This window comes from Camelus bactrianus, chromosome 4 (genome assembly GCF_048773025.1).
Source record: "Camelus bactrianus isolate YW-2024 breed Bactrian camel chromosome 4, ASM4877302v1, whole genome shotgun sequence".
Taxonomy (NCBI): Eukaryota; Metazoa; Chordata; class Mammalia; order Artiodactyla; family Camelidae; genus Camelus; species Camelus bactrianus.
Window position 1 is genome coordinate 24,395,856 of NC_133542.1, and position 15,195 is coordinate 24,411,050.

General features: G+C 37.2%; 1 protein-coding gene and 1 long non-coding RNA gene across 2 annotated transcripts in view; one reads left to right on the forward strand and one right to left on the reverse strand.

The window, feature by feature from the left end:
• LOC123613592 (uncharacterized) overlaps positions 1-15,195 on the forward strand; it is a 430,490-nt gene that overhangs the window by 110,439 nt on the left and 304,856 nt on the right. The window lies entirely within an intron of this gene.
• The window catches only part of LURAP1L (leucine rich adaptor protein 1 like), a 43,893-nt gene continuing 41,137 nt past the window's right edge, over positions 12,440-15,195 (reverse strand). Inside the window, exon 2 of the mRNA XM_010972702.3 lies at positions 12,440-13,179. Within this exon, the coding sequence (XP_010971004.2) occupies positions 12,805-13,179 (375 nt within the window). The 3' untranslated portion in view covers positions 12,440-12,804. The remainder of the gene's footprint in view (positions 13,180-15,195) is intronic.

Consider the following 15,195-nt stretch of genomic DNA (forward strand, 5'->3'; position numbering starts at 1 on the left):
GATAAATTAGTTATCTTATGTCACCATACAAAGATGTTACATAGTTATTGACTATATTCCTCACACTGTACATTTCATACCCATGACATTTATTTTGCAACCGGAAGTTTGTGCCTCATAATTTCCTTCACCTATTTCTTCTGTTCCTACCCTCTTCCCCTCTGGCAACCCCTGTTTGTTCTCTGTATCTGTAACTGTTTCTGTTTTGTTATGCTTTTTCATGTGTTTCTTTTTTTTTTTCATATTCCACATATAAGTGAAATCATTCAGTATTTGTTTTTATTTGTCTCACTTATTTCACTTAGCATAATATGTTCTAGGTCCATCCATGTTGTCACAAATGGCAAGATTTCATTCTTTTTTATGACTAATATTCCACTTATAAATATATCACATCTTCTTTATCCATTTGTCTGTTAATAGCTACTTAGGTTGCTTCCTTATCTTGGCTGTTGTAAATAATGTTGCAATGAACATAGGGGTGATGTATCTTTTCTAATTAGTGTTTTTGTTTTCCTCAATTTAATACCCAGGAGTAGAATTGCTAGATTGTGTGGTAATTCTATTTTTAATTTTTTGAGGAACCTTCATATTTTTTTCCATAGTGGCTGCACCAGTTTACGCTTCTAACAAGAGTTATGAGGGTTCCTTTTCTCCAAATCCTCCCCAACACTTGTTATTTGTTGATTTCTTGATAACAGCCATTCTAAGAGGTGCAAGGTGATACCTCATTATGGATTTGATTTGCGTTTCCCTAATGATTATTGATGTTTAGTATCTTTTCATATGTCAGTTGGTAATCTGTATGTTTTCTTTGGAAAAAAATGTCTATTCAGATCCTCTGTCCATTTTTTTTAATAGTATTGTTTGTTTTTTCATGTTGAGTTGTATATGTTCTTTGTATATTTTGGATATTAACCCTTATGAGACATAGATAGTTTGCAAATATCTTCTCCCATTAAATAGATGGCCTTTTCATTTTGTTCATAGTTCCCTTTGCTGTGCAGAAGCTTTTTAGTTTAATGTAGTCCCATTTGTTTATTTTTGCTTTTGTTTCTCTTGCCTGATTAGATATAGCCAAAAATATTACTAAGAATCATGTCAAAGAGCTTACTTCCTCTGTTTTCTCTAGAAGTTTTGTGGTTTCAGATCTTACATTTAAGTCTTTAATCCATTTTGAATTTTGAATCCATTTTGAATTTAAATTAATATTTATAAAACTTCCCATTGTTTGTCTTTCTTATCTTTTCTTTCTGTTCTCATATTTTTACCATATATTAAAGACAATTTAAGTAATGATATGTTGATGATATGAATATTTTTTCTAATGATTTTAATGGCAGTGAAATTTTATTTATTTGGTAGTGCTTACAAATAAATTCAACTGATTTGATTTTAGAAATATGTGTTGAACATATGCTGAGAATGAATATTATGAAATACTTAACATTATAGGCAATGAGGAGCTAAAAATTTGTGGTTCTACAATCTAATTGCTTGCATATATATACATTCACATACACAAATACTGATAACATATTCTAGCAAATTCTTAACTACCAAAGTCCATGGTACAGTCAGTGAATACTGCGGGTTTACAGAAAACCTGCTGCTACCTGGAAAAGAGAGATCTTCAAAGATGAACAGATTTGCATGAATGGAGAGCAGAGGGAAAGCATTCTTGAGTGTAGAGAAGTAAAAGCAAAGACAGGGATATAGTATTCTCAGGGTATATTTAAAGAATAGGCAGACCATTGTTCAAGGTGAGACCAGTGAGCATTGCCTTTCCCTGGTTCATTTATCAAGCATCACTCATTCATCAGGCACACTTTGCTGGTCTTAACAACTGCCCAATGTTTTGGATAGTGGATGAGAGCTTACTTCTTTTCCCCATTTGAACCCAAATCTCTTTCCCTGCTATCTGTTGTCAGGATTGCACACTTTTGGCTTTGTATCCCTATTTACCCTCTAAGGTGGTCTTTTTTGAGTATCTCCCTGGTCCTTGCACTTTGGCTGTTGAGCATGATTTGTGGCTTTGCAATTTTTTTATTATTGGGTTTACTGTTGACTTTTATTATTAAGAAAATCTTCAGTAAAGATGTTATTATCTGGTTCATCCCTTAGATCTTTGGGATCCTTCTGGTCTTTTTGCCCCTCTCACTGGGGAGGAAGAGTCTTCTTACACTGTAAAGCTCTTAGGGACAGATAGAACCGAAGGTGTGAGTGCTAAGGTAAGGGAATTATTTCACAATAGAAAGCTCTTAAAGGGAATATTTTAAGAGTATATAGCTATAGAATAACAGTGAATTAAGGGAGGTTTTACATTAGAAATGTTTTATAGTAACTTCTTCAAAATGAATCTAAATGTAATGTGAAATAGGATAAACTCTTGTTATTAGGAACACAAGCCTCTGCAAAAATATGGAAGTATTTGCATCACTAAAAGAAAGAATGGATCACAATATGTATTTAAAAGTGAATTGTTTAACTTAAAAGAAAATCAAATAATTACCAGTTACCAGATCATGGTGACTCCAGCAATTAGTAATTTGGATTTCCTGCAGAACTCATAAGATACAATCTTGTGGTGAAAACTACCTATTGTTTGTTTTTCTGTTCTGAATTTCTGAGCAAAATCTTGAAATTGAGCTTTTAAGACTTTCAAAGCCTGTTAAGTTCATATGTATTTCTCATCAAATGTAAGGACTTCATATAGGAAGAGACAGATTTTTTATGTTGATATTTTCATTTTTTTTCCACGATAGCATTCATACACAACTTGTCTAACTTTGCAAGTTCATCGAGAGACCCTGGGTTTTTAACGTTTCCTAATTAGTCAGCTGTCATTGAATGCACTCTGTGAAATTTTTGCCGGTCTTTTGGAATTTAGGCATATTTGCCTTGTGCCTCTCATTAACTCAAGAGGGAGCCCCTAGTCATCAATTTAATGAGTACTTTCACCAAAACTGTTGGCAAATATTTAATCCTAGAACCATGCTAGTGAAAATCCACAAGAATTTTAATGTTCCAAAGTTCTATAGGTAGTAAAAATTTGGAAGAAGATACAGTCATAATAGTTTTTTTTTTTAAAATAAATCATTGAACTTCAGTTGAAATAAAAGGTACTCTATGACAAATGGTATATGTGACTATAAATGATACCACTAGCCATCATGTTGTCACCTATTATTTTCTCACTGGTTGGTTGATATGACAAACCTAGTAGGAAAAGTAGGTCAAGTATAGCTGCCTTTTAAACTATTCATATTTATGCTGGCTTTGTTTTTCAGTCTTTAATATATCTACCAGAATAAGTCATCATTTATCTGGTATTGTATCTGTAAGGGCCCTAAAAGAAGAAAGTGACATATAAATATTTCTTTTCCATTTCTTAAAACACAGCTCCACGTGAAGTTTGAGACAGCAGATTAACAGTTTCAGAAAATCTTGATGTCTAAAGAATTCTCTATGCGCCTTGGTTGCTTTCTAGAAACTAAATTTGAGAAAACGCAATCAATTTCAGCATCTTCTCATCATTCTGAAGACTTGTCTGTTACTCTAAAGCATGAAAGCTTGTTTTGCTTAAAAAAAGAAATAAAACCCAGATTTATTAGCTGTACTATAGTGACCCTGAGGACAAAGGAAAAACAACTGTGTTTAGTTTGTTTAATTCACTGCTGGCATTGTGTATTAACAGTCCTGAAATGCTAGTTGTACTTTTAGTGCCTCTTCTTGCAAGAGTTTTACAACTGTCCTAGGAAATAAGGATGTGAGAAGCTTGCAGCATTCTGAGTTCAGGAATGGTTTATATAAACAGCTCAGAGTCAGCTAAAGTTTTTCCAGAAACCCTTGCCAGATTTCTGCTTACAACTTAGCAGCCAAAATTTTGTCCCATAGCCATGGCTAGCTGCAAGGGTGGCTATTTAACTTCTGTAGCCTCTGTGAAGGAGATTGTCAATAGAGAAATTAGTTGGGAATGATTATTGGATAGGTCATACAGCAATATACATACCTATATTGTGTGCCCCATGATAAGCAATCCTTAATTTCTTCCTTCTTTGTGATAAACAGATTCCTTTACTTAATTACTTATTGTAATGGCAATAATATAATTTTGTCAAGCATTTCTGTTTACTAGGTCATATTTTAAGCACTTTCCAAATATTAACTAATTCTCTGACAATGCTTTGAGGCGGGTTTAGTTATGCCCATTTTACAACTGAGAAAACTGAAGCACAAAGAAATACTGTTAGCTATTACAGAGTTCATGCATCTAGTAATTAGCAGAACAGAAATGTTCTGAAACCAGGGTCTTTCTGCTTTATACCACTCCTTGTCAGTTAGCGAATATGCCCGTTCACTCCTTAAATGTCTTTCTTTTCTCCTTTTATATTACATTATTCATATTTTAACTAGAATTCATTAGTTTTGTTTGTTTTTGCCTCAGAAAACCTTGAGCCAGTCATTCTTTGCAACAAGTGTGTGGATCAGATCATTTTCTAAAACATAATTGAGAAAGACAGCTTGGCCACACTCTCTATCATGTGGTACAAGTTGCCCAAGAATGCTTCATTTTTCTTATTTACAAAATGATGGATTATTCTATGTGCCCTCTAGCAGCCCTTCAAGATTAGAATTAAAAAAAAAAAATCAGATCTTAGAGGGTCCAGCAGAATACAGTCACCTCAGTTCACTTTTTATGAGGGCCAAACTTTTCAGATGGTTTGAGAGTCATTGCTAGTAAATTTGCAAAGAATCTTCAATAAAAAGCACAAAAATGATGCTTTGAGGGGAGGGCAAAGTGACAAGGAGCTGGAACGCATCAGCGATAAAGGAGTAAGAGGCTTTTTGACGTCTCAATATATTCCTCTACATGCGAGGGAAAAATGCAGAGTTAATAGCTAAAACTATACTTGATTTATAGGTGGATTTGGCTGATGTAAAAATAATTGTAGTAAATTACTGTGAGAATAATCTAAAAACATCAAGAATGCAATATTTCCTTATTGGTACGTGATTCCTCATTAGTAAAGAATGAAATAATGCAGGCTCTGACAGTTGTTTCTCCCACATTGGACAAACAGGCATGATGTAAATGATCTGAAAGAATGCCAACTTTAGGCAACGTTTGGAATTTAGCTAGCACTCGGAAATACAGGTAGATGCAGTGGGGTCTGGTTTGGTTTGACGAAGCCTTTGGTTAAGCATGCTACACAGTAATCCAGAATACTAGGTAAGAAGATTTGAAAGAGTTTTGTTTAGCATGTATGGGAATGTTCTAAACATTTATACAATGGTAACTGTGATATGTGAATGGTAACTAGAAATTGTGTGAGATTGATGTACCAGTCAACAAAATCCGGAAACTCTATCTTGCTGTGCAAGGTATTAAAACCTGTGCAAATTCAGTTCTGTCTAATTCCTTCTCTCTCTTTTCATCGTACCACTATCATGTTTCCATCCTTGCTTTGAGAATTCCTTCTTCTGCTTTGCAAAACTGGATTTAAGTCTTCCGGACTTAAATAGATAGCATGATGCTGGACCATGGCAAAAGCATGTTAGCTATAAATATAACCATATTCAGACAAATCTTATTTTGGTACATTTCAGGCTGAGAAAAGACACTTTGAGTTAAACGTAATTTTGTGCTATAATCTGCATGCTGTAAGAAGTTTTAAAGTCTGTAGTACTTAATTTAAAATCTTAGATCTAACAATTAGTATTTGAATGAACTTAAGTAAATGGTTCCGAGGTTTACCTGGGATGGACATAGCATGGATTTGTTACTGTACCCAAGGTCATTAAACAACTCACAGAAGAAGAATAATCTCAATTCCATGAGATGCAGTTTCTTTTATTCAATATCTGGTAGTCATCATGGAAATAGATATTTTCATTCCCTTTTGTTTTTATTCTGCTTCTGTTCAATAAATCCATCTCCTTGGAATAGTTAACAAATAAGTGCTGTGTTAGCAAGAAATCTGTTGACAAACTCTAAACCACTAATTTATTAGAATTATCATAAATAGTTCTCTTGGAAAATGACCCAGGATTAAACACAATTTAATGTTGGAAAGATTTATACAGAAATAATTTAATTATACAATGTCTCTCTTACTAATAAAATAATGAAGACAGTAAATCTCCTTTGGATATACTTTTGCTATTTCCCAAGGATATATTTTGCAGATTTTGCATTAGTTCAACAATACCACTTTCCACATTAGACCCTGTTTCTTACTCAGCAACTGTCATACTGTATTGTAATTGCATTCCTATTTAGATTATAAGCTCTTACATAAGCAAGACAAGTAACTAAAAATTCTTTAGAAACCTTTTTTTATTTTTTTGGCTGTGGTTCAGGTGATATTTAAAATATGGAGAAATGGAGTCAGTGTTATTGGCTACAAATGCATTTATTGAAACTAGTAAGTATTATTAAAATACCCATTTTGACAATACAGAAGATGTGTTTGAAGCTCAATAGATCCTCAAACAAATGGCCATCAAACAATAAACACTTCAAGGTGAAGAATAACTGTGAATGAGTCATACAAATCACTGAGGAAATAAGCGCATAACAAAAATCCTGTTGAAATTAAAAACCCAATTTTAAAAGATGTCTTATCTACTTAACCAGTATACTTAGGGGGGAGATTACAGAGCGCACAGCTGATTGGTTCACGTAATACGGTTCAAGTAAGGCTCCTAAGGGTTCTACATGCTTCTTAGGAAGACCTGGCTTTCAGGGCTTCTCCCCAGAGTGGATGGAGTAACTTGAGCTGTTAGGAACCCAGGTAAAGTCGTGGCATTCATCATGTCTATTCACGAAGTCAGAAGGAATTGGAGTTTGGTCTTTAAGACAATTCCCGTGAATTGTCTTAAAACATGATTTGTGAAAATTGTGAGCAGTTCGCCAAATCCTGTTGTATCCTCTCTTATAATTTAGCCCAGAACTGTTTCTTGTTGAGGTATCTACTTTCTTCTTTGGTAATTAAAAAAAAGAAAAAACCCCACAAAACTAGAGCAGATAAAGATTTAGGTAGAGGTACTGTATTAGTAAGATAACATTAAGTAACATATTCATAAGTTTTGGAGATTAGGAGGTAGACATCTTTGGGGTATCATTAGACTGTATAACTAAGTTTGCTCTCTGGCCACCCCCCCTAAAATGTATGTCCATCTCATATGTGCATTACATTCAGTCCATCTCAGCATTCCCAAATGTCTCAACATAGCATCTCGTCACCTCAGAAGTCTCACATTTCTTCAATTACATCATCTAAATCAGGTATGGGTGTGGCTCTGGATATAATCTACTCCAAGGCACAGTTCCTCTCCTTGTGCAAACCTGTGAAACTCAAGAAACAAATTATCTGCTCCCAAAATATAATGGTGGGACAGGTATAAGATAACAGTTACAGACATTACAATTCAAAAAGGGAGAAAAGGAAAACAAAGGGGGAAAAAAAGAGGGGAGTCACCAGTCTCAAGCAATCTGAAAATGCAGCGGAGACACCAGCATTAGGTTTCAAGGCCTGAGAATAATCCTCTGTGGTCTTCAGCTCTGTCCCCTGGGCTTATGACTCCTCCCTGTGAGGCGGAGGTTCCACCCTTGGAGCCGTCCTCCCTCGCATTCTCATCAAGGGTAGCATGTATCACAGCTGGCCAGTTTTATCACCAGTCTCCTCCCTGTGGAATGTGGTTCCTACAGTTCTCTTTCATTTTGACCTCTCTGTCCTTTCAGTCCAAGCTGGCAATGATTTTGCTGGTATGAAGCTATCAAGAACCTTATGAGTCTCCTGTGTATGTCACAGGAATTTCCTCCATTAGATAAGAAGGCCCTCCACAGGCCTTTCTCGGAGAATTCCATCTCTGTTTTTGGCTTCTGCTGACATGGTTGAAGGGATTCATGAGTCACATGCCTAATCTCTTCGGAGGGGCCTCTCTGTGACTCAGTTTTCTGATCTTTTGATCCTTCTTCAGTATTAGAAAAAGGTTGTCCAGACACAATGTTGTCTCTCCTTCCAGAACACTCTCTCTCAACAGTACATCTCCTAATTGTAGTGTCTTTTGCAATCTAGATCGCTAAGAATTTCCTATTTCATCAAATCCTGGTTCCTTTTTGATTAAATTCTTTCCTCTTGCTTACCTCATTCCACTTGCATTTTGCTGTAGGGAGCAAGAAGAAATCAAGTCACATCTTCAGTGTCTTCAACACTTTTCTTGGGACTCTCTTCCTGAAAAATATCCAAGTTCATCACTTTCAAGCTCTACTTTACATTTAACTGTAGGATACACTTCTGTTAATCTTTCTGCCACTATGTAATGTGAGTTTTTTTTCTGCCAATTTCTAGTAAGATTTCTCATTCCCTTCTGAGCCCTCACCAGCAATGCTTTTACTATCCTTTCTACCAAGAGTCAGTTTATGGCGACTTAAGTTTTCTCCAAGACAATACAGGTCTCTACTGTTCTTCCCCTTCCTTCTGAGTCTTTACAAGCAGAGTCATTCAAATCTATATTTCTACTAACAGTCTATTCAGAACAATCTGGGCTTTCTCTCTCATACTCAGAATTCGTCTGGTATCTGTCCTTTATTCAATTCCAAAGCTACTAGCACATTTTTAGGTATTTTGTTACAGCAGCATCCTACTGTCAGTTACCACAGTTTGTATTGGTTTCCTGTTGCTGCTTTAACAAATTACTGTGAACTTAGTGGCTTAAAATAATTTATTGTCTTACAATTCTGGAGGTCAGAAGTCCAAAATTGGTCTTACTTAGCTAAATCCAAGGTGTTAAGAAGGTTCTAGGGAATATGTATTCCTTTGCCTTTTTCAGCCTCTGGAAGCCTCTTACATTTCTTTTCTCATTGCTCTCTCTCCTCTTTCACAGCCGGCAGTATAATGTATCACATCTCTCTCTGACAGTACTGCCTCTCCCTTATAAGGACTCTTATAAAGCCACTGGGCCCACCTGGATAATACAGGGACATCTTCCCATCTCAACATCCCTACCTTCGTCACATCAGCAAAGTCACTTTTGCCATGTAAGGTGTTCGCAGGCTCCGGGGATTAGCGTATGATTTCTTTGGGGAGGGGAGAGAGGAGACGGATGAGGGCATTATTTTTCCTACCAGAAAAACGTACTACACAAATAAGTTTCTTGAGAGGAGAGTTTGTACCTTCCTCCCTTTTTTTTTTTTTAATTTTAATCACCAGATCCCAGCACAGTCATTGCCTGCTACCTAGAAGGAACACAGCAAACTAATAATTTGCTTTAGTCCAAAAAAATGTATCTGGTAGCTACTATAAGACAGACACTCTTCTAGGTGTCAGGAAATAATGGTGGTGAAGAAAACACGGTCCTTGTTCTCGTAGACCTTATATTCCAGTGTGGGGAAGCAGAGAGTTCATGCAAAAAATATGTATCAGGTGATGAGATGAGGAAAAATAAACCAGGGTAAAGACAGAACGTTCCAGGTGTGCTGTGTAAGGAGTCCTCTTGCCGTTTGTTTGGAGACCAGAAATAACTGGGAGATCAAGACTTAGGAATATTTGGGAGATGAATGTTTCATAAAAAGGAAATGAGAAGTGCCAAGATTATGAGGTGGGAACATGCATAGATTTTGAGGCTTTTTAAGAGAATAGTAAGGATGCAAATGAGGCTCACAATGAGAGAGAGGGGAGAATGGTGTTAGATGAGGTCAGACAGGTAGAAGGTGAGACTACATATAATTTTGTAGTCTAGGGTAAAGAATTGGATTATACCCGGAGATGGAAGTGCATTACAGGGTTAACAGAGGCTGGCAAAAATCTGACTTGTATTTTAAGATTATCCTGGTTGTTATTTTGAATATTCACTGTGGGACGGTAAGGGCAGAGCAAAGAGACAAGACAGGGCTTTTGCAATAGTCCCAGGGAGATGTAACACTGATTTGGATTAGTGTGGTAGGAATGGTAGTGTGAAAACCTGTAGCTCATTCTGGATCTGTTTCTAAGGTGGAGCTCATATGATCTGCATGATGGATTGAATGTGGTATGAGAGAGCTATTAAGAATAACTTTAAGGACTTGGGCTGAGCATCTGATAATTGGAGACATCATTTACTGAGCTGGGGAGAATTATAGAACAAGAGCAAAATTTCAGTTTTGGTTGTGTTTAGATTGAGGTGCTTATCAGACATCAAGTAGAAATGTGGGGTCAGATAGATAGGAGAGGAGTTCAGGGCAGAGACCAGGGCTAGAGATATACTTGGAGGAATCTCAGCATGTAGATGACATGTGAAGCCATGAAACTAGGTGAAATCCCCAGGGGAACCATTCTGGAAAAGAAGTGGTGTCAGAATTGAACCAAGAAACACGCCTGTGTGTGGAGGTCAGGGTATGAAGACGAACCAGCACAGAGTATGGCTAACAAGCAGGGGAAGGAGGGGGTCCAAGGGTAAGTGATGTTCTAGAAGCCAGATGAAAACAGTCTTTCAAGAAGAGAGTGCTCAAATATGTTACCTGCCTCTGAGATATCAGTAAGATGAGGACCTCAGAAGAACCATTTATTTTGTCATCATGGAGGTGATTGTGTTTTGATGGAGTAGGGGATAAAAATGCCTGATTGACGTTATTCTTGGAGCTCCAAGTGCCTTTATAATTCATGATAGAGCAAAGGATCATTATTGCATTTCTGAAGGTTGACAAATACCTTGAACTTGATGCTATGCAGTTTTGGACTGACAGAGTATAAATACTGGAGTTTCTTTGAAGTTGAGACTTCTAAGTTGATTATCTAGAGTCCTTTTATTTGTAAACCGCCAAAAACATGCTAGCTTTAAATTGTTTAAATTCCTTACCTCCAATTATCTTGTTATTTTCTTCCCAGTGTAAGACAGACAAGTTCCTAAAGTGGAAAGGCTACGGCAACTGAGGAAAATTCCATTTCCCTGGGAGAACACAGCTTAATGCAAGCGGAGTAGTCTAAGGCAGTTTAACTTTTTACCCCGTTTCCTCCTGGTGCTGACAGAGATCAAATGTCAGATGCTCCAAGTCATAGACTGGTTATAGGAATTCTTTAGTTGAAAATGCATTCATTCTCTTGAGACCATTGAATATGTCAGTAATTAGTGTTGTTTAACTGCATATTTCCCTCCTCTTGGTAAAATCAACTATCCAAACATTGTTGGCTTATAAATATGACTTCATATATCTAAATCATAGACTTTACATTTGGTATCTTTTGCAGAAAAAAAAAAGGAATAACCGTAAAATATTGAAACTCATAGAGTCAAATTCTCTTCCAGTGTCCTGTCTATGTTCATTATCAGTCCGTTTAAATAAGATGAATAAATGAAAATTATTCTACACACTTCACTCACATTATACGCATGCTTTTTCATTTCCTTTCTATAGAGGGGAATTTTATAGCAAGCATGGGATGGACAGATAGCAAGGGAAGCTGACTGGGAAAAAGGACGGTGTGAAAAACCACCCATAGCATGAGATTGTTGTTGATGAGGACTATAGCAGCAATTTATGAAAAAGGACTCGTGTCAAATAAAGATCCTGTAGATTTTAATTGGAAATTGTATAATATATGTCCTGGAAACAGTACGTTTGAAAAGTGTGTAGTAAGTATAATGACAAAGGAAATTTGGGGGAAAAGTATTGCTTGAGTGTGGACATTTTTCAGTAATAAATAGACTTTTTGATTCATATTGTCAAGTGTTTAGTGCAGAAACATATCATTACAAAGAACAGTCTGAAATCTCAATTAGATCCGCTTACTAGGAATCATCAAGGTAAAAGAAATGTAGAGGATTAATAATATCACATCAAAAATAAATAAGTGCATTTATATGAGTGCTATCTTCAGATGTCATTTTAGAAAACTAAGAGATTATTTATCCAGAATTACTAATCCCAGGATGAAAGGATCTATTAGACTTCATAAGTTAATAGTGATTTTGCTTCTCTCTCTCTCTATCCATCCATCCAACCATCATATGCATTTATGTTTTTATATATCCTATCAGAATTGCAAAATGCATACAAGTAAACATTAACAGAATCTCAGAATACAGTTACATGTAGGACACTTTAACCTTTAATTCCCTTCATACTTAATCTCAACTGTTCTTTGAAATTTGAAGAATCGTATATATATATATATAAAATTACACAACTAAGTCTGCAGTTGAGGTCAGAATCATGGATGACAAAATGCTGATCCACAGAATGAACATAAAGTTGAACTAAACAGATTGCATAGATTTGGGGCTTTCAAATGATTGTCATGAGAAGTTATTGATTTTACAGTAGGAAGCTGTGGCCTAGAAATAAGGCCTTTGTCCCAGGCATTTTGTTCAGTGCAACATACAAACGGTAACAAACCTCAGTAGCTTCTGTAGAATGAATTTTGAATCATTTAAGAATACAAGCAACAAAATTAACTATTATCAGACTTTGGTTTATTGTAAAACTTAGCAAAGTTTTTCTTATAATCCCTGAACCCCTGCTCTGAAAACAAAAGCAAATACACAATTATTGCTTATTCTTTCCCCCCTGCTTTATGTGTGCCATTCTGAAAGGAGGGAGAAAAATCACTGTAATAAATAAAAACAGGGGTGGAAGAGGCAAAGATAAATCAGTCGAGAGGAGAAATATCAGGAGCAACAGAAACATCATCAAGCAGTTCAAAATAAGCTTTTTTTTTTTTTTTAAAGTTGTCATAAAAAAAATCACACCAAAAATAATAGCAGCGGAAGAGGATAAATACAAGCTGATTGCACACCAGCCCCATGCAAAGCACCGGGTCATTAGCCAAAGCAGTAGTACTCAGCATCCAATTTGGGACGCTTGTGCCGTGCCTGTGAGTCCTCGATGGCTGAGTTGTCACTGAACTGGTCCAAGTCCGATGGGGTCTGGTGGCCTGGGACATCGTCTGCCAGGGTGTCCAGGTAGCTGCCCACAGAGATGCCGTCCAGCCCGTCACTGCCGTCATGCAGGCTGTTGCAGCTGCCGCGTAAGGAGGCGCTCTGGCTCTCTAGCAGACTGCACAGGCTGCCGCTGAGGCTGCTGCCTCGGCTGGTGATGGTGGCTTTCTCCTCAATCATCCACTTGATGGACTCAATGTTCTCATTGATGAGGAGAAGCTGGCGCATGAGCCTGACGTCTGTGGCTCTGAGGTTAACCTGTGCAGGAGAGGGAGGGAGCAGAGACGTGCCCGTTATTGCCGTTCTTGAAAAAGCCCAGTTTTACCTGAATTCTGCCTTCTGCAGTCCTTACCTTTAAATTCACAGAATAAAATACAAATTCACTGGAGCTCAGCATCTTTTGGAAAACTGCTACTGACAAATGGTAGGAGTCGTAATCAAAAAACTCACTTCCTGCCAGACCCAGCGGGCTCCAAAAGGGGCAGGGAGATGCCAACTACATCCCTGACCCTAACCAGGCAGCCTGAAAATTGCCTATTGAATGTCAGACCCTGTCAAAGAACTTAGTCTCTCTCTGGCCAGATGAATAGTTTATCGATGCTAACTGGGAATATGTATGTAGACACTGAGAGGTGGGGGAAGAGGATGGTGTAGAAATTAAGGAACCATCATAATCGTCATTGTGGCAGCTCCTATTTTTTGAGTGATAATGTGCCCGGCACTATTTTAAAAGCTCAAATAGTCATTGTAATAAATAGTAACCCTGTACCATGGGTATGATTGTTTTTATCCCCATTTTACAGATGAAGAAACTGAAATCTACAAAAAAAGTGTTAAGAGTACAGAAAAGATCTGCACTTTTTAATGACAATAGATAGTGCTGGGTGATGCTTTTATTTTTAAGAAGAACCAGACTGTTTCCCTGAATCCATAAGGGTACTGATACCAGGCTGATCGACGTTACACAGCAAAGTGTACAGATATTTGCTGAAGGTCTGATTATTTGCTTCATATGTGTCAAGAGCAACGTGAATTGAAATCTGGATATGAGACTCTGAGAAGGTTCTAGAACTCCCCTAAGTGCCTACTAGGTTTGTGTCTTTCTGATAGTTTTAAGTTACTTAAGAGGAATCTGTTTTCACAGCCACAAAGCAGAATTTCTTTGTAGGCCCTATAGTTGGAATGGGAACGTTTGCTAACATCAAGGGTGTGATGATTCTGGGGAAGGTGGGGATGGGGAGGCTGCGAGAACTCTCACGATAGCCCTTGTTCTTGTTGGAACTGAAGGAACATGGCTCCTGTCAAGATTCCAGTGCTTGGACTGGGAGGCAGGGATAGATTTGGCCACCAGAGGTCCTAGTCACACTCATTATGATTTAAAAGGGGTAACGGTTTTTTCAGTTGAAGGCTTTAACCCAAGAGTCTGGGCCTTGCTAATTCTGTCTTTAAGACTCAGGACTGATTCAGCTTTGTGGGTTTCTAGAATGATCAAAGACACTCAGTCATGAGTGACTCAAGCCATAAGGGAGAAAAAAGCCTACTGTCTTCAAATGTATGCATTCATATTGTAAAGATATTTCCTAGGTAGCAGTTAATCTGTAATTGAAGGTGAACTTTGGAGTGAGTGAATATAATGAGTAAATATTATGAGAGCTGGAATTTCTACAATGACTTCAAAGATGTAAGATTACAGGTTAAAAAGTGTGTGTGTGTGTGATTACATGCACACATATGTATGTATAAATATAAAAAGCATGAAGTACAGTTTAAAAACCCTTAATTTTGCTAGGACATTAAATAAAGTGACTTGGATAACTACCGTTATCTTCTCTGAGAAATGCACCGAAAATTCACAGAGGGGTAAACAATGAAAAAAAACACTTCTCTCTGAGGTGTTTGTTCATGAGCAGAACTTAGTAAGAACTTGAGATGTTTTTCTATTTGTGGTCTCATCTCAATGACCTTGCAATGACGTTGTGTGGGGAAGGAGGGATTTTGGCAGTCTTTATGTTCTCACTTACCCACGTACCCCATGAGCCATCAAGATACTAAGTTACAAGTAATACAACAAATATTTACAAATCACCAATAATTTGCTTACGTCCACTGAGGAGCCTAGAAAATCAATAGGGACCAAAGTCTTACGAAATTCTTCAGTTTGGCATCTGTAGCTGATGAAACTTGTGGTGCCCATTGTAGGCATGGTGCGTACCAGTGTGACCGTTTCCTGACAGCTTCCCAAATGAACCACAGCCGCATTTGTCCACATCCCCA